Genomic DNA, 17,198 nt, shown 5'->3' on the forward strand with positions numbered 1-17,198 from the left:
TCAGTGTGGCTCAAAATCCCACAGAGGACTTCAGTACCAATACCCGCTGACCTTCTCTGAGCCAAGAGCCATTAACTTTTCAACAAAGTAACAGAACGAAGGGTGCAGGCTTTATTAGTACCTATAATCCACCAGGATTAAAAAAAAATCACACACACACACATAAGCAGTGCTGAAACCATGTTGTATATAAGACTCATCCCAGGGAGATTGTTAAAAGAGAAAATTCTCAAGTGGCTTTCGCAGAGATTCTAATTCAGCGCATATTGGGTGGCGTACAGGAATCTGTTTTTTACAAAAATGTAGATAACTCTGATAAGTGGTGGTGGCCTATGCACTATCTTTTGAGCACTTGATAGACTAAATCAGGGTTTATTTTTGCCTAATGATAATTACAGTCAAACTAATATTGTCATCTTGAAGTTGGTGATTATACTAGCGTTTGGAGTACATTTCAGTTCATAATATTTTTGAAGAACATTTTTCTAAACTTCAGGATTGGTTAAGGAAATGAATGGATAAAATGAAGTACTACATAGTTTGCCACAGGTTTTCTGCTCTTTAGGGACAAGAGTCATGGTTATCTCTTTCCATGGCTGGGCTTCTGTTTTCTCTAGCTCTCCAAGTGTTGAAGCAGAAGAAGGAGGAGGTTAGAGCCCTAAGAAGCAAAGACAGTTGAATGTCACTGGGATGGCAAAAGTCACCCAGGATAATAGCAGGAATGGGGTGGAGAGGCATGTTATGAGCCTGATGGGGAAATCCTCAGGGAAAGCTGGGAAATAGGTAATTTTCAGAGGAAGGGTGGGTACACCTTTAAAAGAGAAGGAGTTTTTGAAGAAAAGTTATGGAATAGCAGTCTGGATGCATTGGTGGGAACCAGTTTTTGTCCTAGACCCTGAGGTTCCAAGGGCATGGGAGAATGATTCATCTCCGCTGAAGGGGATGGGAAGGAATGTTGTTGCCAGGGGGACCCAGTGACTAAGAAAAAAAGATGCCAAAGGAAGGTACTGGATTTCTCCCAACATCTTTTTTTGTTGGTCAAAAGAGATTTTCTCATACAATGAAATATTGTTTGGCGATCCCACTGGGTATACGACCAAAGGCCAAGCAGCATTTTGAATGAGGATAAGGGAACCTGGATTGCATGACACAAATATGGTCAAAGAAAATGTTCAGGAATTGCTTTTCCTTTGGAAGCGTGCTAGACTCAAGAACACACACTTCAAAGCAGGGATGAAAAGGTGGGGCACCTTAGGGGCCAGCCAGGTAGGGTAAGTGGGTGATGATGCCTAGATGGAGAGCATGAACAACAAGAGCTCTCTGGCTTCTCTAAGGGGGCTGACCTTGACAATGCCCAACTGTCTTCAGGTGAGCACAAATGGTGCTGCGTAACAGAAATTCCTTATTACTGATGAAAGCTTTCCAATTTTAAAATGCTAATTCAGATATTAAGTAAAATGTGTCATAGGCCAAACCAAACATATCTGTGGCCAGATCTGGCCCATAGGCTGTCGTGTGTGGTCTCCGCTTTGGAGCGAGAGAGACCTTGGCAGGAAGCTGGCTCGGCTTCTAGCCATTAAACCTCTCTGACCCTCGGTTTTCTCCCTCACAAAGCGATGGGTGGAATAATACCTAACTTTTACGTTTTTGGGGGGAAGGATTAGACATATTCTTCACGTCATTAAATGAATATCAGGTAGGTTTCCAGTGTCTGCTCCCTGCTCTGTAAATGGCTTTCCTATTGATCAGAATCATGCGTTCTTTCAACATTTCCTCCCCCAATCTAATAAACAAATATGTCATCTTGGAAGTGTAAAATGTTTCTGTGTCTACAGCTATACTTTAGGTTAAGGTGTGATAGTCAGTATAGAGAAGCCATGTGCCTTTAGATAACTTCCCCAATTGCCTTGCTTTAGGACCTTCTGTTTAGACCCACTGATCATATAGATGTCTGAAAGTCAAAGGCAATAATAAAACATATTATACAAGAGGAGAAGATATAGAGGAACCGTTAAACTATATATCAAAAATATATCAATAACTCTTTCTTTCCATGCTTTGCTAGAAACAGTGCAAAGTGAATTAAACAGACACAATTCCTTTCCTCTTGGAAGACCTAGAACATATTCCAATGACAGCAGAGATTTTTTATTCATATGAAGAGGGCTATAGCAAATGAATAAATGAAGCAAAAAAAAAAAAAAAAAAAAAGAGGAAGGAATGCCTGCATTTATTGGTAAAAGAAGTATCAGATGCATGTCACATCAGGGGAAAATCATTTTGCCTTTTTCTGTTGATCAGAGAGCTCATGAAGAGATGAGATTGTCAAACTGAATAATCTAAAGAGATTCCTTGGTGACTTAACATGAAGCGAATGTCTAGATATGAGAGAGGTGAGTATTTCAAAATAGAGTGAAGAGTTGAACAGAGGAGAAGGAAGAAATGATTGTCCTAAATGGACTTGAATATGCCTGGAAGGATAGGATTGTGGTAGATAAGATGTGTGGGACTAGGCAGTTCTGAGAAGTAAAATGGTGTGAGGCAATGCCCTTTTGCTGAACTCTCTAGAGTTGGCCTTCCTCATGGAGGGTATCCCAAAGGTCTAGGAAAAGTCTTCCCTCTGGTATCTGAGCACTTGTTTATCTTGAATTTTTCATGGTGTTTTCAGTTAGTTTGAGTCAACCTGCTCCTCTGTTCTTTTCTATAATCTTCCTGAGTCTGTTTAGGGTTATCTGACAACTAAACTAGCCCTGGGGACAGGAGCTCAGTAAAAAAGAGACCATATACAATTGCTTACTTTCTAGCAGTATTTAAGGAGCTTTCTCTTGGGCTGACCTGGTGAACCACTGCCATCTTCAAGTGCCGATTTGGGGTAAGTTGGCCAGACTCTCTCCCAGTTTGGACCATATTCTCTGTGACCTTGCCCACTCCTGTAGCGGTCTGGACTTTCTTGTCAAAATGATATTTTGTTTTTGTTATGCTAAACTTGGTCCAGGGACTTTTTTGCTCTTACATTGTGCTCCATGATCAACTGGGAGTTTTAAAAAAGGGGTTAGGAAGAAAGCTTAACTTCTTACAAAGTCTTTGAATCTGTCAACTCAGCAGGAAGAAAGGGATAAGCTGATCTGAAATGGGATAACCAGCTAAACACATACACGTATATATATCTATATTTGTATCAAAAAAGTTTCAAGATGCCAATATATTTCTTGCCTTTAGTTGTCTTTAAACTAAGAAGAGAGTTTGGTAGTGGTATTTGCTGTTTGGATTCATCCTGGCTCCTGACCTAATTTCCAGCTGTGACTTTTCAGGCAAATTACTCAACCACTCTTCTCTCTCTCTATATATATATATTTAGTGTGTGTTTGTATGGGGTGGGCTTACATAGCATCTTACATTGACTATGGAGATTAAATAAATGCATGTAAAGCACTTAAGTAGTAAAGGAATAAGTGTTTGATTATGACTATGATCATGAATATTATTATAATGCTTATGATTGAGTTAGCCTTGGTCTGAGGTCCTCAGGTATTGAGCTATGGGCTTATGGGCAACTATCCTTCAAATTTCAGAGCACGCTGGGGATGTTAGCCATGGGCAGAGCTTCTGCTTTGCCATTTTCCATGAAAGCCTAGAGGCTAAGGAGGTCCCAAGAGTCCAAGTGATGACTGATAGTACAGAGATGTTTATGGTAGTCTTAGCCTACGAATTCCAAGTTCTAATTCCGCAGGTGATCTTTTCAAAGAGAACTCATATTGAAAATTTCCTGCATCTGCTCATATAGTCTTTTCAGCGAAACACTGTATGTTTTAGGAGATAATACTTTTTTGAAGAATAATTATTCATAAGTAAAGCGGATAAGTTTTTTTCCTCTTCCTGATTACAAATGGTATCCAAGTGGCTTTTGAATTGCTAGATAATATTTTATAGACTGCAAAGTTAGAGAATTTAGCAAGTAGCCACACATTTCCATTGGGTATTTCCAAACACATGTGAGAAAATCGGAAAGTTGGGTGCCCTGTATATGGATTTCCATTGAAATTTATGGCAGTTCCAGGGCATAATCACATCAACACATATCCATAGATAGTTTACCATGTTAACTAACTGTGGTTTTGGATTTAATTGCCAACTTTTACTCTAATAGTAATTCCAGACGGGAATAACAGAGTGAAGGGACCTGCCCAGGTTGTTACCACTGCCTATAAAACAAGTAAGATCCTTAGGGTTTAATTAGAGGACTCATAATTATACCCGAAGCATGCTAGTGTTAAAATATGAACACTGGACATCTGGAAGATGAGTCTGGATTTGGTCACTTGCCTTTAGGAATCTAAATCCATGAAACTGTGAGCGTCCAAAGAAGCAGTGATGCTCACACCTGGGGCTTGTGCACAGGCAGAAACGACAAAGGTGACTGTGAGTTGGTCTGCAAAGCAGAATAATTCAGAAAAGATAAATAAAAAATTATTCAAAATCACAAGGAATCCAAAATGATGACTGGCTTCTTCAGCCCTACCATGAACAGAAGTGATTTAAAAGGAAGAGGAGGCACCTGAAAAATATGTTCTTCCTTCATAAAACCTTATGAACACATGGCCTCTGGGACTCATGTCACACAGGATTCCTGCTGGTATCAGTCTTTTAGGAAAAGAATGACTGAAAGACCAACCTCTGGTTACACAGGCTCAGTGGAAAGGGTCTGAGAAGGAGGATATATGGCGAAAGGCACAGAATAGCTTTGATAGAGAGTATCGTGTATCATTTTCTCAGCTCTCTTCTCTCCCACCAGTGCCAGAGTTATGTGTCTGTTTGTGTATATATATATATATATATATATATATATATATATACATACACATCAAACACATGTTTATGTGCGCATATATGTATTCCATTCTCTCAAGTGCATTAGAAATGTTAAAAAGAGAGAGTTAAGGCACTTTTTTCCATTTTTTTCTTCCAAAGTTATGAAAAGAAGGGTTTTCTGTTTGTTCCCGATAAGATTTTAGGAATAACGTTGAGAAAACTGCTCCTATACTTTATAGCAGATTCCATCTAAAATTAGTTTTTGTGTGTGTGTGGTTTAGGAATAAAATTTCAGGCTTCTTGGCATAGTTTCCATTCTGTCTCTTTCTCCATAAAAAGATAATTTCATTGTCTCCAAGTTACAAGGAATCCACTCTACATGGTACAGCAAAATTTAAATTATACAATTGGGATTACTCTAGAGTAAAACTCCTTAAAAACAGAGAGCACAGCTTAAGTGTATGGTCTAGAGGCAAGAGTAAATGGAGCGGAAAGTAGTAAAAGGTTGGGTTAGAAGGCTTAATACTTAGGATCTGGCAGGCCGTTGCAGGTACCTACTCCTTGGGAGATACCGATGGGACAAGGCAGGCAATTCATGAATACTCAGCCATGAAATGGAAAATCCAAATGAAATAAGGACCACGGTAACTATCTTGGTCTATTAATATTTAAATATTAATACCTACTTTTCTTTGCGAGACGTTACTGAATATTTATTGACGAGGAAAAAAATGAGAGTTTGGGAAGAAGAACATGTTCGAGAACTGCATTTAAACAGAGTTTCTTTTTTTTTTTTTTTTTTTTTTTTTTTAATTTTTTTTTTTCAATGTTTTTTATTTATTTTTGGGACAGAGAGAGACAGAGCATGAACGGGGGAGGGGCAGAGAGAGAGGGAGACACAGAATCTGAAACAGGCTCCAGGCTCCGAGCCATCAGCCCAGAGCCCGACGCGGGGCTCGAACTCACAGACCGCGAGATCGTGACCTGGCTGAAGTCGGACGCTTAACCGACTGCGCCACCCAGGCGCCCCTTAAACAGAGTTTCAATGACATGTGGTCTTCTTAACTCAAATAGTCAACCAATTAAAATAAGTTCCCATCCAAACGTGTCTTCAAATTTAGGGTCCGCTGGAAAAAATTTCCAAAATGCATTACAACTTTCAATAGGGGTGACACATGGTCCTGTTTTCCCAAAACTTGGATTTAATATTTGAATGCAATGGTATTTGACTGTGTTAGGATAGAATATTTGAACTTAAAAAGAAAACTCCTGAATTTGTTTATGCATAAGCCTATTAAAAATATTTCTAGGGGCTCTTGTTTTGTTTATTCTCTAGAATATAACCTATCTTTGAAGTGGTATAGGCATTTTTAAAAAGTCATTCCTAAGCTAAGTAATTAGACTGGAAACAAAAGTTATTCTTAGAGTACATTCCACATATAAAGCTATGCACACGATGCTTTGATTCAAATAATACTCTTATAAAACTTTGTTATTGTTTGAGGCCCATATTCAGAGTGGCAAATTTTGTTTTTGATGATTATTCCATCCTGAAACAATTTCCCCCCTGCCCAATTAAACCAGAAATTAGGAGCACATTTATATCTGATGAGACTTAAACTTCTCAACTGCCTGCTTCAGAAGCGAGGACCTTTAGTGGTTATGTTCATTTTGTCTCTGCACAGAGGGCTCAGAAGAAAACAGAATCAATTCCCCTAACTTTTTCTGGAAGAGGAAGGTTGTTTTTGTTGCTTTGATCTTAGCATGTTGTGTATTTTTTATTGGCTGTTGAATATAAAAAGCCATAGCCTCATCTGGTTTTTCTGCTATATTCTCATATTGTAAATCACATAATGCCTTCCAATCTAAACTTAAATGCCTAGGTCCAAAATATTATTTCAAAATGGATTTATCATTGCAGTTGATAGAAAGATTTCCAGGGTGTAAGAAAACTCTCCAAGGTTCGAGTAATATGTCACAGACTGCTAAAAATATATCCATGCACTTTAGACAACAAATTCCAGGATGTAGACATATACTCATGCTATTTTAGATCCCTTTTTCTATCATTGCAAGAGGCTGTTGAAGCTAATGTAGCAGCTGGCTAGGTTATTGCTTCTATAATATAATCCATAATGCAAAAGCAGCTATTTTCCAAACATTCTAGAGCAACTCAACTTGTTTACATGTCTCTGTAAGGTAATTTTCCTATAACTTTGTGTGAATTGGTGTCATACTATTTGGTAAAAATCTTCATTAAATCAAGACAACTACACTTGGTTAAATTCTCTCTCATACAGAGAACTGCAGGAAAATTACAGTTAGCTGATTTGAGGCCATCATCATGAAGTAAATACAGGGTTTTAGAAGATTAATGCAAACTACAAAAATGGAGTTGTATAATTAAACATCAAATAGTCCAAGTCATAAAAGTCATAGATTAATTGTCTCTCAGTTCGAGTCAGATCCTTTAAATATTGTCTCACGACCTGAGCATTGGTTCTTTCATCAGAAGAATGCCTATCCTTAAAGTTTGGAAATTTCAGCTCTTTTGGAGCACCAATCAGCTGCAAAAAGTAATTGGCATCTTCTTCCAAAGTTTCGAATTTCCCTACAAAATCATAGTTGATTAAACATGGATAGCAGAGTTTGCTGACCTTTTCCCAGTGAATGTCCATTCCTACTGGACGGTGGGAATCCAGCAAATAGTGGACGAACTCTTTGAATTTGACCCCAGATCCATTATTTAATGCTTCTTCACAGGCATTTGGCCGATATTTCTTTATAATTGCCTTCCCAAATACTGGATGGTAATAGCTATTGGGGTGTTCAAATTTGTCCCTAAATGCTGACACTAATCTTTCCATGGGATCACGAACAAAAACAGCTTTGGTGTAGGTATTCAAACGAGTATATATCCCTTTTAAGTCAAAGCTATCTAGTTTTTTCAAATGCTTCCCGTAGTGAACAGCATCATGGGAGATGTTGTACGCAGAGGAAGCCAACCCACTTAGCACCATCAGAATTCTCTTCCAGTTGGAGCAGCCAGCCTTGGGTACTTCACAATATAAGATTTTGTGTTTATCTTCCACATAGATCCTGGACACCATATGAAAAAGATGTGATTGAGGACGACTCACCCCGCCATATTTTTTGCAAGACTCCTGAAGGAAAGACCTGCGTTTCTCTTGGGCCACATCCGTTTCCTTCCATTTGTTGTCTTTGATTAAACTTTTATTTAAAGGGTGTATGTCCAATGGCCACTTCATTTCACTGAACTTCTTGAAAACAGTCCTAGTTCCTTGATGTTTTGCAATCAGCTTAATTGTTGGTGGCCCTGTGGTCTTCCCCAAAACTCGATCCTCTCCTTGTGAGTGGCTGGTCTTTGTTAAGACCCTCATTGGCCTCTCAGAGTTGAGCAGAAGATTTTCCTTTTTTCCCTTGGGATCCTCAGTGATGTGGAACTTGAGGTTCTGTTAAAATAGAGAAGGAGAAATGTTGAAAGCGCATTCACAAACGTGAGTATACAAGGATCTGAACATATTTGTTTTACAATACTATTGAGGAGAGCACATTTCATATAAGCTGCCAGAACAATTTAGCAAAGCATGCTGAATACACATTTTGTAGTAAGTTTCTTCAGAGAAAATATAACAATGAAAAATGGTATCCAAGCATCATTTTGAGCCAAAGTTTCACATTTTATATTATACATATTTGGTTACTTACATGTTATCATTTATTTAGTGTTAATGTGCTGCATTATATTAATAGATTTTCTCAAGCTAAATTATCTTGAGTATTATTTGGCTAAACCTACTAGTATTGATTTGAGTATGATCATAGTAAGTTGGTTATTGTTTTCTGTGCTATCTTTGTTAACTATGGTTATCAATTACACAACCTTACAAGGTACACACACACACACACACACACACACACGCACACACGCACACACTGGCCACAAGATGGAAAGGAGGGTGTCCTGAATTTTCATTTTAGCTTTGTCTGTAACACATTAGAATGTACTTCATCATCCTGTAGGTCAATGATTCTTGAGCTATTCAGGAATGTGTTACCTTCAAGCATTAATTAATTAGTGCATCTGAATGTAGATACAAAATGTAGCTGCTTTTGGGGTATTCTGTGATGCACGGAAGAGTTTAAAGTCACAAATTACAACTTAAAATTGCAGCAAGGCAAATTATAAAATCCTCATGACCATTTCAGTTTTTCAAGCACTTGCAAAAGGAGATATTTTTTCCCTCGGACAATGTTTTATTTCAGAATATTCATTTATCATAATAATTTAGTAATTATAACCATACAATTTCATTCGTGTATGAAAACTTTGTCTTTTTCAAAAGTCTAATTGATGTCCTGCTACATAAAATTGTATGGAAAGTAGAATAAGAATTTAGTTCTCATGTCAGTGGGATGAATCAGCCTACCAACCATCTACTGTTCATCCGACTACATCTTCCTACAGCTCTTGCAATGACTGCAGAAGGGAATACATGGAAGACAGGACTTACAAGATGGAATCCTCTCCTAGAGATAAAATTGTAAGGACTTTGGCTTTTACTGTGGGTAAACTAGGGAAGTAGCAGGGAAGTAACATGATCTCACTTACACTTGAAAAGGATGGTTGAGGAGAAGACTGGCCTGGAAATATACATACAGAATTGTCAGCATGTTATTGGAAAAACCAATCAACAAATGGTGTGCTGTGGGAATAATAAATGGAGCCACCAGCCTAGTGCTGGAAGAAGTGGTGGGAGAAGTTCCCTAGAGGAGGATATCTATCTATCTATCTATCTGACATCCATCCATCCATCCATCCATCCACTGTATCCCCAGTGTCTAGAATGGCCTGGAGCCTATAGTAATTGCTCTCACATATTTATTGAGTGAACAAATGAATAAATGGAATGAAATCTTCCAAGTTGATTAGTAATATTCTAGCAAATTGAGCAAAAGAGCAGAGAAACAGTTTGCACTGTGGATGGAAGCCACCTCAAAGCATCATGGTCCTTCTACTAGCTAGGCTTTAAGTGGGGTGGGGGTGGGAATTGCTTCTTTCTAGTGCAAGAAGATTGTGTGAGTAACCCCTGATCACCATACACCAACTTGGGTAGCCCCATAAAACAGCTGCCCAAATCTTCCATAGCATTGAGCCAACTGTTTGGTGTTTCAAGTCTAAAACCATTTGTCTTCTGTCATACTGGAGACTGCCAGGATGACTTCAAAGCCCTGAACCCATCTTTACTCTGATCAATTACCTGTAGTCCATTAAATTTTCACAGATGATCTGAAATTTGACTTGAGCTTTGGAAGATCATGGGGTTATTGGTTGACTGCATGGGAAGTACTTAGTACAGGCCTGAAATAAAATTGCCAATATATTTTTGCAGCTACTTCTTCTACTATTACAGCTGTAAATAATAATTGCTATTATTAATATTTTATAGTGTAGTAATAACGTTTTATCCCATTGACCTAGTGAATTTCAAGGTTCCCCAGTTGTCCATTATTATCCAGACTATAATTTGTGTGTCTCTAGATGTACCTTAATTAGTTCCCTTCCTGCCCCATTGACAAGAACAAAAACAAAATCAGCTTTCCACTGTGCCCTCTGGACCTTCTGTTTGTGGTCATCAAATTCCCCTTTAAACTCTGGAGACTTCTGGAATGTTTGTTTCCCAGGACTTTCTCTACATGGAACCTGGCTGGCCCCCAAGATTCTGCTGCCCTTGCACTTTCTCAAGTAGACAAAAGTTTATTTCCTTGAACCACTTGTCCCTCCAGCCAGAAGTCAGGGTACTATTTCCCTGCAATTCACTGCTGCTTCCAGGACATGTCCCTTGGCAAAAGCTTCTGCTTCTGTCAAGCACACGTGTCCTACTGAGCCTCCCTTCTCCCTCCTCATGCTGTCGTCTGCCTGCACCCTTGTCCTTTCTGCTTCATGCACTGAAGACTTTAGCTTCTAGCTCAGACTTTGCTTCTCATACCCCTTTTTGTCATTGTGTGTGGTGACTCTGACACCCAATAAACTCTCAGTTCCTTGACCACCTCACCTTTAATAGAGGTGTTATTCATTTCTCATAGACCGTGTCATCACCAGTGCCTGTGCCACCTCCATCATCTCTCTGACCACCATCCTTTAACCTTCCAGCTCATTGCAACTTCCATTTTTTCAGTTCTTTGACCACTTCTCACCATGTTATTCAAGCTCTTAGTAGCCAGAATGCCTGGTTCTTCTATTTGCTCTTAGAAAGTCACTTCTGCAGGGAGGTTTTCCCCGTCCACCTTGTCTAAATTATGTTCTCTTCTGAGATTCTCTCCCATGTAAGGTTCCCAAATAAGAACTCTGCTTACTTTCCTCATTGCATTTATTGCAATGCGAAAGGATTTTATTTACTTACTTCTGTGTTGTCTCCCCCCACCCCCCACCCCACTCCCACCTCTTGCACTAGAACATGACCACAGAGGTCTTATCTTTTTTGTTCTCTTTTGGATCTCTGGTACGTAACATGTTGCCTGGCACATAGAAAACAGTCAACCAATAATTGTTGATTAAGTGCAATTTTTAAAGACCACAGGTGGATTGTTTATTTCAAGATACAGCACAAAATGAATCTGTGTATCTATTAACAGGATTTACTTACACAATTGTACTACATTTCACCAGCCTTCGTGCCATATGTAATGAAATAAAAAAAATAAATTCACAAAACTGTCTAGCATGGTGTTCTTTCCCGTGTCACCTTATGGTTTTTTTTTAAGCTCCTCCTAAACATTCATAGTGGTTATACCTTGACTGTATCAAGATTATAATTTCTTCTTTTTTAAATAGAAGGGACTAGTGTCAGCTTGTTTGTCATTGCAAATAGGAAAAACAGTGTGTGTAAGACGACTCCTTGCACATAACCAGGACATCCTTCTCACGCACACAAAATCAGAGTTTTACATGCACAAATAGTCACTTTAAAATACAATCATTTTTACTCGGAATATTTTAGATTTTCTTCAAATACCAAGTGGAAGGAGAAATTCAGCATCTTTTTCATGACCAGTACACATTTAAACATCAGCTAGTGCCTCAGACAATATGGTATTCAGAAATTTTATATTTTCATTTATATTGGAGAGCAATGACTGAGGAAAAAGCTTTTCATGGAAATAGAAGTTTCTTCTGCTTTATTTCTTGCAGTAAATGTGCTTTTAACTAAATGATGGGCTTCCAAATAATTGTTTTATAACCTTGTCAAAGAAAAAGTGTTAATCAAAAGGTCAAGGTTAATTCAGATAAATAATTTACCAATTCTTGTCAAGGTGCTGAAAATCTGTATTCAAACAAATCTTTGGCAGAAGAGAACACAAATAAAATAGGTACACGTAGAGCTGCTCATGCTAAAGTAGGCAAGGAGGGCTCGGAGCCTTACTTGCCTGCCAAATCAGATTGGTTCAAAGTCACTCAAGGCTGCCTGGGAACCTCTGGAGGCTTGCCAGCAATCTGCTTCCCAGGCCTCCCAGGCCTCACTGTGGACACTCGGGAGCAGAATCTCTGGGAGTGGGGCTCTTGACTCTACCTTAAACAAGCTCCCCAGGCACTCTGCAGGCAGTAATGGCATTTGGGGTACCACTCAAGAGAGTATTGCAAACGAAAGTAAAAAAATACAAGCTCATCTCATACCATCTAGGGGAGAAGGACATCAAATATGGCGGGTGTGAATATTTTAGTAAGTAGAGACAAATACTCTGCTATGGGTAGGGATGTCACATGAGCCCTCACAACACACCTGATGAGATACCCTACACGTTTATCCACTTCCCTTTGCTGGAAGTCCATGTTCTTCAACCTACTTTCTAATGACTAGTTCAGCTAGGGAGATAACTACATGAGGGAAAGTTTCATTGCTCATAAATGAGACTTCAATCTCCTGATAGTGTATTTAGTACTAGTCAGTTTCCTCAGCTATGATTAAATCAAGAGATGGGCTAAGGGTTCATTCTAAGTAGTGACACCCCAGGAGGCTTCTTGTTGGATGGTCACTAGACCTTCCTCTAGCATGTTTTAGTCCACCATCACTCACATTATGAAAACCATTATAGGGTGTGGTGGCCTCCCTCCCTCCCCACCCCATCCCCATTCCATTTTCTTCAATCACAGAAAAGACTTTCCATGATGGAAGGGTTTGGATTACTAAAATCAAGATGAACTGTATTATATTGTATTAAATTATTATTTTTAATTAAGTTTTCAATTTTAATTCCAAAATAATTGACATACTGTATTATCTTAATTTCAGGTGTATAATATAGTGATTCAACAGTTCTATACGTTACTCAGTGTTCAACATGGTAAGTATACTCTTAATCCCCATCACTTGTTTCACTCATCTCCCCACCCCCCTCCCCTCTGGTAAACATCAGAGTGTTTTCTGTAGCTAAGCATCCATTTTTTGGTTTGTCTTTATTTTTTTTCCTTTGTTCATTTTTTTTTTTTTGTTTCTTAAATCCCACATATGAATGAAATCATGTGGTATTTGTCTTTCTCTGACTTATTTCACCTAGTTTAATACTCTATAGGTCCATCCATGTCTTTGCAAATGGCAAGATTTCATTCTTTTTGATTTTTGATGGCTCAGTAATATTCCACCACCCACACCCACACCCACACCCACACACACACACATTTTCTTTATTCATTCATCAGTCGATGGGTACTTGGACCACTTCCATAATTTGGTTATGAGATTGATGGTATTTTAAATTTGCAGGTTATACTAATGAAATTCTACCACCATCATCATAATGCCGATGATAATATAAAAAGAGTAGACTTTTACATCTTCATTTTCCTTCAGGACACCTCATTCTGCTTGTCCTCAAAGTGAATGTCTATAAAGCCAAACGTCTCCTGTTCCTTCTCAAAGTGGCTCCTCCTGCGCTTTTTTCTATTTCTGAAATGGTTCTATTACATTCTGGCCACCCACTCACAAAATCTGAGAGATGCCTTAACAATCAGAAAGTAAATTGGTTAATTTACATCTCATAATGTCTTTAAAAATCTTTTTTATTTATTACCTCTTAACTGGATATTCTTTAGTATCCTACTAATTGGTTTCTCTGAAGATTATTGCCAAAATAGTCTTCCTAAAACATTTTAACTTTTCATCCCTTTAAAATCTGGAACTGGCTCAACTATATATAAACCAAAGACCGGATTCCTTAGCTGGCATCGGTACTGTGTCACCACTGGGCTTGTCACTTTGTGCTCTGCTCCCATCTCGACACATGCTGTCTTCTACTTGCTTCCATCGGGCTCTCAACACCCTTCACTCATGTTCTTCCCCTTGCTAGAACTTTCCAAATCTCTTAGATTTTATAGAAATCCTGTTGACAGAAAAATCCTGCTGTCTCCTTGAAAACCGCCCAGGACTCCAGCGAGGGATTCTGCTCTCTTCACAGCAGCATTAGCACTTAGTCTGTGCCACCTGTGAAAAAAGTGATTTATTCCAGCTCACATCATTATTTTATTTTCTCACTGGGGAAACTCTTTTAGGCATAGCCAAATTGTAAACTATGGCAGAGAGCTATAGTTTTCCATAAATACCTTTGAAGAATGGACATGCTTGCCAAGTTAGTTAAAAGATATTATCACTACAGATGAGAACAATGAGTGTTCAAAGAAACCTAATGGGAAAAAATACGGACTTTTCATGAACCGTGCAGTAAATTTGAGGGCCCTGTTGTTAGTTTTTAAGGCCTCTGTGTCCATATACATCCTCTGTGAAGTCTTCTCTGCTCCTCAACATTGACATTAATTGCCCTTCCTCTCTCCCCCTGAAGTCATTGAGGGTCTACTACATATTAGGTAGCGGGGTAGATGCCAGGGATGGAGGGGTGGATAAGATGAGTGTGATCCTTGCCCACATGGAGCTAATATTCTTACAGGGAAAAATACATTAAGCACATAATTACATAATGAATTACATAATGAATCGGTTACCATAGCGGCAAAGGCTCAGCAGCATGCTAATGGAGGCCTGGGGAGCAGAAGTGCGACAGCAGGGGGTAACGACAAGTCTGACCTGGTTTGGTGTTAAGCCTTTTGTTTAGCACCTTTCATTTTACCCTGGTTAGTTGTTAGAGTCGGTTGTTTAGGTGACTATCTCTCCCATACATTTTATTTTTTTTAATTTTTTATTATTTTTTTTAATTTTTCTTTTTAACGTTTATTTTTGAGACAGAGAGAGACAGAGCATGAACGGGGGAGGGTCACAGAGAGAGGGAGACACGGAATCTGAAACAGGCTCCAGGCTCTGAGCTGTCAGCACAGAGCCCAAGGCGGGGCTCGAACTCACGGACCGCGAGATTGTGACCTGAGCCGAAGTCGGACGCTTAACTGACCAAGCCACCCAGGCGCCCCTCTCCCATACATTTTAAACTTATTAAAGGTCAGTGTGCAGTGTTGTAAGTCTATGGAACTTCCACTAGTATCTAGAATAGTCTCTCGAATAAACATATGTTTTGAATTTAATTGAAGAACAATGATCATTCCTGTAGTTCCCTGTACTCAGGCAATTGACACACACTGGCTTCATGCAGTTGACAAGTGTACTTCGGTACGACTTCATCTGCTATTGTGCTATCATGTCACTCAAGGACTTTGATCATTCATTCATAATGCATGTATTGAGCTACCGCTCTATGCTGTGTTTGGCATTGTATAAACAAAGGCAAAATAGATAAATTGTATGGCCTCTTGAGGAAGTCGAAGTTTAAATGTATTGATAAAAATAAGCACATTATGGGGACGCCTGGGTAGGGCTTAGTCAGTTAAGGGTCTGACTCTTGATTTTGGCTCAGGTGATGATCTCGTGGTTTGTGAGATTGAGTCCCATGCTGGCCTCTGAGCTGACAGTACAAAGCCTACTTGGGATTCTCTCTCTCTCCCTCTGTCTCTGAACCCCCCAAATAAATAAACATTACAAAAATAAGCAGTTTATGAAAAAATGTGGTAATTGCCATAGTGAAAGGATACATAAGGTATCAGGGAACAGAGACAAGAATACTTAGGTTTTCTGAGGAAATATTTTGGGGCAAATTTCAAAGAGAAGTGATGTCTGAGATGAATCTAGGAGGATACTGGGGAGTTGACAGGTCAACAAGTCACGGATAGGAAAGACAGTACAGGCTGACACGGAGAAGACACTTGGGGGACAGATGCGGATTAGAGGGAGAGGCAGGTGGGGTGAATCCTTGTGCCCATATAAAGAGTCTAGATGACATGTACCTGACATATAAAGAGTCTAGACTTTACCATGTAGATGGCAGGGATTTTCGACAAGGCAGGGGTTTGGAACGAACATTCTAGCAGCAGTGGGCAGGTGGAGCTGTGGGTAGGGGGTCATCGAGAAGACAACTGTGACTGTCCCTTAGGAGAGGAGCCAAGACAATGAGGTAAGAATGCAGGAAAAGGGAATTATCTGGGGCAAATTCAGGAAATTAATCAGACTGGAAGAGTGGACAAGTGGGGGCAAAAAAAGCATAAGGAATGCTGCCCCCCATTTCCCAGACCGGGAAAATAGGAGTAGCAGATATCATGGAAGGCTATGGGGTGGTTTAAGTATTCACTACCTTCAATTTCAGACCCTTTGAGTTCGAGGTGCCCTTGAGAGATAGGGGTCTCAGTAGCAGGACTCCAACGCGGAGTATACAGATTTGGAAGTTGTTGGCTGGTAGAGGTGCCACCCGAGTTTATGGGCCTTAGAAGGCGTTAGTTAGAGCAGTCATGGTGATCACACATCTGCCAGTTTTGAGTGCCTGCTACGTGTCAGACCCGTAACACACCATCACCTACTGCTAGGATAATCTTCCACTTCCATTTCCCAGATGAAGGCACGGAGCCTCAAAAACATTAAGCAAGTTATTTAAGGCACACAGCTTGGGAAGAAGGACAACTCATGAGCCCAGTTTTTTTTTCTGGGCTCAAAAAGTATCCATGGTGCCTGTGTCCATTGTGGGGGGACCTTGATGGGCAATTAACAGATAAAGTTGATGATGATAATATTGGTAATTAGATGTGTCCCTTCCTGTCATTGGTTTTGATAGTTTTCTAGTTTAATTGCACAGTATTACTTTTAAGAACACATCTTTTGTGATTTATTTTCAATCTAGATATGATTGCAGTTAGATGTCTTCATACCGTCGTGAAGATCTAGTTATTTCTAGTGGTTAATAAGGGCAAGGAGAGCAGTGGGTGGGATGCCTGAAAGCTGGTGCTTTCTGAGAATGCAAACCAGCGTGTCTCTGCCTGGCCCCTCTGTCCCAGAGCTGTTTCTCTCAAGTTGTAGGCCAAGGGCTTTGGAAACTGATGGCTC

General features: G+C 39.5%; 1 protein-coding gene across 5 annotated transcripts in view; it reads right to left on the reverse strand.

Annotated features, from left to right (window-relative positions):
• Positions 1-6,039: 6,039 nt before the first annotated feature.
• Positions 6,040-17,198, reverse strand: part of CHST9 (carbohydrate sulfotransferase 9) — a 243,763-nt gene continuing 232,604 nt past the window's right edge. For all 5 annotated transcript variants that reach the window (XM_060613502.3, XM_060613501.3, XM_060613499.3 and 2 more), the window contains one exon: positions 6,040-8,282. In XM_060613502.3, coding sequence (XP_060469485.1) covers positions 7,191-8,282 — 1,092 coding nt within the window. In that variant the 3' untranslated portion in view covers positions 6,040-7,190. The remainder of the gene's footprint in view (positions 8,283-17,198) is intronic.

Source organism: Panthera onca, chromosome D3 (assembly GCF_046562875.1).
Source record: "Panthera onca isolate mPanOnc1 chromosome D3, mPanOnc1 haplotype 2, whole genome shotgun sequence".
Taxonomy (NCBI): Eukaryota; Metazoa; Chordata; class Mammalia; order Carnivora; family Felidae; genus Panthera; species Panthera onca.